At 39.0% G+C, this 8,635-nt stretch overlaps 1 protein-coding gene across 1 annotated transcript in view; it reads right to left on the minus strand.

Moving 5' to 3' along the window:
* AMN1 (antagonist of mitotic exit network 1 homolog (S. cerevisiae)) overlaps positions 1-8,635 on the minus strand; it is a 62,106-nt gene that overhangs the window by 15,741 nt on the left and 37,730 nt on the right. Inside the window, exon 5 of the mRNA XM_006874752.1 lies at positions 8,371-8,427. Coding sequence (XP_006874814.1) covers positions 8,371-8,427 — 57 coding nt within the window. The remainder of the gene's footprint in view (positions 1-8,370; positions 8,428-8,635) is intronic.

The raw sequence follows: 8,635 nt of genomic DNA on the forward strand, positions 1-8,635 counted from the left end.
GAATGGATAAACAAACTGTGGTACATACACACAATGCTAACTTGAAGAATAACAAGAAAGTTGCAAGCCACCACATAACAGGGATGAACCTTGAGACATTATGCTGAGTGAAATTAGTCAATCACAAAAGGAGAAATACTGCATAGAACTATTATTGTAAAAGATTAAGAAAAAGAACCCATGCTAAAAGGGGGAAAAATTATATATATATTTGCTGATCACCAGGATGTATGGGATGAGAGGAGGGGAGTGAGGGGAAGATAGAGCACAGGGTTGAGAATAAACACAGGATAGCTTGGGTGCTGGGGGGCATAATACACAAGAAGGGGGAGGGGAATGGAAGAACAAGGGGATGGGAGAATAGTTAGGCAGGGTTGCATGGGTTAAGTGGGCCAGAGGTAAATGATGATGTATGCACAACTTTTTAATAACAGGGCTCCAGGATAGAGACTGAGGCATGGTTTGAATGGGTAAAAGAGGGAAATAATGTTAAGATGCTTGGCTGTCTTTTGAATCTTGATTTCCCTTGCTTACCATTGTAAAATAGACACTTGAGGGGAAGAGAAAAGAATAGCCAGAAACATTACAATAGAAAGCTTGTAAGTCTGTCTTCAGCCTATAACTGATTGGAATACCTTAAAGGGGCTAGAAGTTGTCCAGTGAAAGAGGCTTCCTGTAGAGCCTTCGCATTACATAAGACCATTGGTAGAATCCTGAACCCTATCCAGAATCATCTGAGGTGGGAAATTTCACTTGAAAGGACAAGTAGACCAGCCTGGAATGGCTAGAAGAACAGAAAGAAGACACTTCGTGAAAGAAAGACCAGCAGGAAAAATAAAAAATAATGGCAGTCTGATTGACTACTACAAGAACAAGTAAGCTGTTCGCCCGGGAGTCTTCAAGGCAAGTGGGTCAGGTCCTATCAGGACAAACCCCCTTCTAAGACTAAGACTCCAGGGGAATACATGAGCAGCATGTGGTCTGGTTGATGACCACGTTGGTCACTGGTAAGGGGAAGAGGGATAAAAACAGCAATGAAGTTGGGAGCTAAGTCCAACCACATTCAACAGACTCCTGTGAACCCTTGTGGAGACCTGGTTGGCCAGCAGTATGGCAAGACCGTGGGCCCAGAGGCAGTGACATGGCCACAGAAGATTAGAATGGAGAGCAAAGCATTCAGCTGATATGAAGTGAGGGGAGATGCACAAGAACACCCATATTTGCAGATAGTACCCACTTGGCTGGATGATCAGAATTCAACTAGAAGAAGATATGTTGTTGTTGTTAAGTGCTGTCGAGTCGGTTCTGACCCATAGTGACCCTGTATAGGGTTTTTGAGGAGCAGCTGGTGAGCTTGAACTGCCGACCTTGCAGTTGAAATGGCTTTGCAATCTGGCACATTAATCCACAGCACCACACCAAGACTCCAGAAGAAGATAGAAGAGGGAAAAAAAGAGTAACTCGCTACAATTTGATGAACTTTACCTATACTTATAGAAGTAGTAGCTCAGAAAAGGGAGCAAATCTTTACAGGAGGATCACTCCTACCCCATTGGTACACAGGGTTAACAGCGATGGGCAACTTAGACATTGGCTACTTGAAATGGGGGGGGGGGGCACAAAAGCAAGAAGTGATTGACTTACCAGCTTTCAAGTGGGAGCCTAGCTCCAGATGGGGTGGGAGAAGGTAGAATCTTCATTGAATGAATTCCAACCTGTGGGTTAGGCTAATGAAAGGAGATGGGGATAAGACTCCTGTGGTACAATAGTGAATAGTTGCTATCAGGACTGACTGTGAGGGTTGGAATTGTAGAGGTAGATGTTTTGTAACAAAAGGAAGGGAGTGGCTGATTTTGCAGTCCAGGAGAAGAGGTCCCTGGGATCATCATCAAGGGAGAAGAGTGGAGTATGGGACCTGACCCAGAGAAGCAGTGACGTCAGAAATGGAGGCAGAGATGATGAGGTGGACAGACAGAGTGGCTGGGGACTCTGGATTCAGGGAGGGAGAGGGGCTGTGTGCTGAAGGCTGGGGTGGGCAGACTACCCTTTGTTTGTTTGATGATGCATGGTGGGGATTGTAATCATTGCAATGAAATGAAATGCAATAGGATGAATGTAAAACTGATGTTCTCCCATGTAAACCCATGTAATTCATCAAAAAAAGAAAAAAGAAACACTACTCAGCAAAATGAAGGAAGTAAAGGAAGGAGCGCTGGTGGGGTAGTGAGTTGCATGTTGGATTGCTCACCACAAAGTCAACTGAGCTGTGGGTCATGCGCTCGACTGCAAAGTTGTATGAACTGCAAGGCCAGCGGTTCTAGCTCACTAGCCGCTCCTCAGAAACCCTATACAGAGTTGCTAAGAGTTGGAACCAACTGGAGGACACTTAACAATAACAAACCACTCTGTGGGTGAAAGATGAAACTTTCTGCTCCTTGTAAAGATTTACAGCCTTGAAAATCTGATACAGCGTTGCTATGCATTGCTATGAGTCAGAACCCACTCAAAGGCACACAACAAAGTAAAACAAAGACTTAAAAACAAAAGGTTCTTTATAATGCTATTTACATAAAACTCTAGAAAAGGCAAAACTATAATAATGGAAAACAAATCAATGATTGGCTGGGGTGAAGGTCAGGGAAGTGAATCTATTACAAAGGGACTTGAAAAGCGTTATAGGTGCTGGAAACGTTTTACAGCTTGATTGTAGTGGTAGTTGCAGGACTGAATAACAATTACCACAATTAATCTAGCTGTACTTTTATAATGATGAATTTGAAAAAGGCAGAAAAGAAGATGCACATTATGAAACTACTGTGTAAATTTAAAAACATGTAAAACTATCTTGCTTGTGGTTCTATACATACATAGAAAAAGTATACAAACATACAAGGAAAGGTACATAGTCATCCTCAGGACAGTGACTGTCTTTGAAGTAAGAATTGGGTGGGTGGCTTTTGACGTAAATCTTAATTTAAAAAAGGAATGAAAATAAATGTATAAAATGTTAAAAGTCAAGTGATGGTTTCTGCTATAGTACTGTTATATTCTATTATATATACAGGTTTCTGTTATATTACTTCCAATAATTTTCTATATGTTTGAAATAGTATAAATGTTTTGTTTGATGAACTCATTATGAAATTAGCTTAAAATTGAGGAAAAATTTATTTTACAGTTTAGTTCAACTACAATGATATGAACAATGAAATTAGCACTAAGAAATAGATTTGACCTTTATCCGTTACCATTAAAACCTCAGTTGATTGTATTTTCTAGAACTATTTGGAATTTCCCTTTTCTCATAAGGGTTTTTTCCAGGCTCTACGCACCAAAGCTAGAGCATTCCAGTTGGTTCCAAGTTAGAACTATGTTACTAAGAATTAACTATCTGCTTCTTTCTCAAGAAAACTGCAGAGGAGCTCTTTTGTGTTTGCTCATACCTACAAGTATCCTGCTTCACGGAAACCTGTCTGTTTGAGTGCTTAACCTAAATTCTTTTTTTTTTTTTTAAACCTAAACTCCTAAGTATCTAGTCCGAGAATTTTTTTTTTTCCCTATTATTTTTTTCTGGGAGAGGTTTTGCCCCTAAAATCCTACCAAAATAACTCCATTCTTGCATGATCACTCAGACACAGTTTTTCAGAGGCTATTCTAATGCACACTAGCTAATAAAAAGAAACTTTTTTTCTTCATATTTCAATGAAGCTTTGAAAACAACCTACTTTCTTTTTGTATAGAGGATCTAATTTACTTCACTTCTGAGATCAAACCATATTAATGTTTTCTGTATTCTATTAATCTAGATGAAAAAAATCACAGGAGATAATTATTAGTATTACTGAAGTTAACATATTTTCCTAAGCACCACATTTAGTTCTCTATTAAATGTTAAAATCTAAAATATTAATTTTTTTCTGTGCAGGATCAAGAGAAGCGTAAGATGTAGTCATAAGTATAAGTCTCTAATAAACATTACCAATGAGTTTACCACTGAGATGATTACTCTGGAGTATTTTTTTCCAATCATTTTTTAAAAACCTACAGACATTGTTTTTAAATGCTGTTATCGAGTCAGTTCCAACTCAAAGTGATCCCAGGTAGGGTTTCCAAGGAGTAGCTTGAACTTTCCAAGGTGAGTTTGAACTGCTGTCCTCGTGGTTAGCAGTTCAGTGCCCATGGAACAGGGACACACCAGGACTCCTAATGTGAGACACGTCTATACTGACAAATGCTCAAATAATCCAATCTGTACTCATTTTAGCGAGAGTGAGGTTTTCTTTATTCGATTTTGCAAAATCGGGCACCCAGCCCCGTAGACATGGGAAGATGAACCACATGGCCCTCCACAAATGATTTTTACTCTTGTCCCCCCAAAGCCCCTCCTCCAGTTCCAGTTCTCATATACAATTTTCCCTCGCCCTAAAGAAGGCAAAGTGGCTTACCCAAGATCTTAATGGCTGTATTTTTATTTAAATTTCCTAGTCCCAGAAGAGCCTGCTTAAATCAACAATCTGTATGCCAGATCTTAAAATCTCATGAATTCCTGAAGACGGACCACTAGAGTTATTTCTCAAACAGGTTTCAGATGCATATACGATGATTGAAAACACCATGGTGTGGGTCAGGTGCAACTTGGCCCTCAAAGTGACATCTTTACGCTTTAATATTTTAAAGAGGTCTTTTGTAGCAAATTTGTCCAATGCCATATGCCATTTGATTTCTTCACTGCTGATACCATGAGCAGTGATTGTGGATCCAAATAAAATGAAATCCTTGACAACTTCAATGTTTTCCCCATTTATCATGATGCTGTTTACTGATCCAGGAGTGAAGATTTCTGTTTTCTTTACATTGAGTTGTAATCTATACTGAAGGTTGTAGTCTTTGATCTTTTATCAGTAAGCAGTACAAGTCCTCTTTGCTTTCAGCAAGTAAGGCTGTGTCATATGCATATCATGTTGCTGTTGTGACAAACATTGTCTAAACTGACAAATGCTCAAGTAATCCAATCTGTACTCATTTTATGGAGAGTAAGGTTTTCTTTATTTGATTTTGCAAAATTGGGTGCCCTGCCCCATAGACAAGGGCAGACACCCTGCATGGACATTTGACAAAGAATTTTATTAACCTAACTCAGAAAAAGCCCCTCCTCCATTTCCCCTGTACTGGGTATTTTGGAGTTTACAATCTTTCAGGTGCCTACTGGTCCCTACAGGGAGTATTCTCATCTAAGATTAGTTTCATCCCCTCCCCATGAACTTCCCCTACTTCTTTGATGTGTATTCTTATTTTAAAGAGTCTACTAGGTCAAAGTAGTCTCTTCCTCTTCTTATAGTTCCCTTTTGTCATGCCAACCTGCTACCCTCAAGATATCCTTGATTCTGAAGATGGATCACCCCAACAGCTATTTCTCACATTGTTAAGTGGTGTAGAGTCAGTTGCAACCCATAGTGACTCTATATAGGGTTTCCAAGGAGCAGCTGGTAAGCCTGAAAACCACTGACCTTGCTGTTCAAACCAACTTTGCAGACTAGCACATTAACCCACACAAAGAACAGGTTGTTAACGAGCCTTCCTCCAATCCTGATGCTGTGTTCTTTTTAAATTGTTGTTAAGTGCCATTGAGTTGGTTCTGACTCATAGCAACCTTGTATAGGGTTTCTAAGGAGCAGCTGGTAGATTTGAACTGCTGACCTTGTGGTTAGCAGCCCAATGTGTTTCATTCTGTTGTATATAGGGTTGCTGTGAGTTGGGACCAAGTCAACAGTACCTAATGACAACATCATTGTTGTAAGAAATAAATCATAAATATAAGGTAGCACAGAAGCTGGCATATAGTAAGCGCTCAACAAACCTTGGCAATGAAAATAATAAAAATTATGGCAGAGTGTCTTGTCCCCTAAGGAACTCTGGTAGCACAGTGGTTATGAATCGGGATGCTAACTTCAAGGTCAGCAGTTTGAAACTACCAGCATGTTCCGTGGCAGAAAGATGAGGCTTTCTGCTCCAGTAAAATTTGCAGCCTCGGAAACTCTGTACAGGGTTGCTATGAGTCAGAACTGACTCCAGGGTACTTAACAACAACAACATATTTAGGATGCAATTTGTAATTTGGTATAAGGAAAATTTAGTAATTTATTAATAAAAAGAGTTTTAACAATATGTTTTATACCAATATAAGCAAGACCCAAATGAATACATATCACACACACCAAAAAAAAATCTCTTTGGGTAAAAATTTAAGGGAAAATATCCTGGCAAAAATATGGCACTTGTGGCATTGTGGGTTAGTGTGCCAGACTGCAACATCATTTGAACTACAAGGTCGGTGGTTCAAGCTCACCAGCTGCTCCTTGGAAACCCTATACAGGATCTCTATGGGTTGGAACCGACTCGACGGCACTTAACAACAACAACGACTGTTCTATTACACAGTGAATAATACTATCATTTATAATTTACTTATAGCCTCCTTGTAGTCCTGGTGTGGAGCTATAGGATAAGCACTTGACTGCTAACTGCAAGGTCGATGGTTCAAATCCACCAGCTGCTCCTTAGAAATCCTATATGGAGACTCTATGAGTCAGAACTGATTTGACTGTACTTAACAACATGATAAGTCTATTTACTTTCAGAAAGAATTTGATGTGGCTTCTTATTATAATGTTATAATGGAGTCCTGGTGTGATGCTGTAATTGACAAGCACTGCTAACTGTAAGGTCTGCGGTTCAAACCCACCAATTGTTCCTAAGAAACACTATATAGGGTCACTCTGCATTTGAATCAAGTCAACAGAAGCACTTAACAACATCAACAACAGCCTTGTTATAAAGCTTGATTACAGTAAATAAGAGTGAAAAAATTACAACAACAACAACAAACACCTGTCAACTGGGATCAAAGACTTCAGATCCAGGAATAGTACATAGGTGACATATCAGTTAATGAATTCAAAGGCTGAACAATAATTTAAAATGTCTTTTAAACGGTGTACAATGTGAATATCAAGAAAAATAGGATGCAAAAGAATAAAGAGTCCTGGGAGAAACATGAAACATAAAAATCCTAAAGAATATCACCTTACATTTACAAATCTTCGTACATAATAACAGTATCTTTAAATCTATTAGAATCTATAATTTCTATAACATTAGAATTTCAATTGGAAGTAAAGTAAGTTTTTATTTTGAAATAAATTTTATTCCCACTTTTGCCAGTTTTTCTTTACTCTAGAATACAGAGGTGGTGGTGTGCTGTGGGATCGTTTCTGACTCATACCCTGTATAAGGTTTCTGAGGCTGTAAATCTTTACAGGAGCAGAAAGCCTCATCTTTCTCCTGCAGAGCAGCTGATAGTTTCAAACTGCTAACTTTGAGGTTCGCAGGCCAACTCGTAACCACTATGCTACCAGAGCTCCTTAGAATAAAGAGGTAGTGGCAAAAAAATATATCAATGGAAATATCTAATTGATAAAAGGGTATTGGTTGCTACTCATCTGGAGCAAAAAAGGAGGAAGGAAACTAAAGACTCAAAGAAAATAGTCTATGGGACGAGCCGACTCGAACCATGGCCTCATCTATTCAGAGATCAGAAGGATTTCATGGTGCCAGGCTACCACTGCTGGCCCTTTGATCAGGGACCCATATATAGAAAAGGAGAAAATTGTAGAACAAAACTCTAATTCTTAAAACAAACAAACAAAACAACAACAACAACAAAAAAAGGCCAGACTTGCTGTACTGGTAGAGAAGACTAGAGGAACTCCCAAGACTCTTGCCCAGAGATACCCTTCAAACTTAGAACCGAAAGCACTTCCGGAGGTCCCTTTTCAGTTAAATAACAGATTGGCTCACAATTTGAAAATACCACCTGTGACTATGGGCCCTTTTTCAAAAGACCATCTATCTAAGGCCTAATTGTTATACTTGATAAGTGCCATCAAGTTGGCTCCTCGGAAACCCTATACAAAGCAGCCCTGTAAGTGCTTCCGAGGAACAGCTGGTGAAGTGGAACCGCTGACCTTGTGGTCCAGTGAATTATTCCACAGTGCCACACTAGGACACATTTATTCTAAAGTAAAGATGAGAAGGTCAGGAGGTGCTGAGAAGCTGGATTAGTTGAAGTGAACCTTCCAGAACAGAAGTAATGAAAATGTTGACACACTGTGGAAAATGTAGGCAATGGCACTAAAAGTATGCTTAAAAGCTGTTACAAGGGGACCTGATTTGCTGTGTAAATCTTCACTAAAAAACCAATAAAAGATTTTTTTTAAAAAAAAGGTATTGGTTGTTTGCTAGGTTTAAAAATAAATTCTGAGGATAACATAAATTATAGTAGCATCATCTTTATAAATATCTTTAAATTACCTCTAGTTTCTTGGAACAAGGTCCACTCACAAGTGCAATGACACCATTGTCAGATACCTGGAGTCAGACAAGGGAAAAAGAAAGAAAGCACAGAAATGGAGATGACAGAATGAAAATTTTCTAAAAATTATTCTTCATTAGAATAGTCTTATTGTTCCCATTTAGCTAACATGTGTTTTAACTATACATAATTTCCACCCTTGTTACCTGAAATCGTTAAGGGAAATTTGCCAGACTAGAAGGAGCTCTGGTAGCGTAGTGGTTA

Source organism: Chrysochloris asiatica, unplaced genomic scaffold, assembly GCF_000296735.1.
Source record: "Chrysochloris asiatica unplaced genomic scaffold, ChrAsi1.0 scaffold00299, whole genome shotgun sequence".
Lineage (NCBI taxonomy): Eukaryota > Metazoa > Chordata > Mammalia > Afrosoricida > Chrysochloridae > Chrysochloris > Chrysochloris asiatica.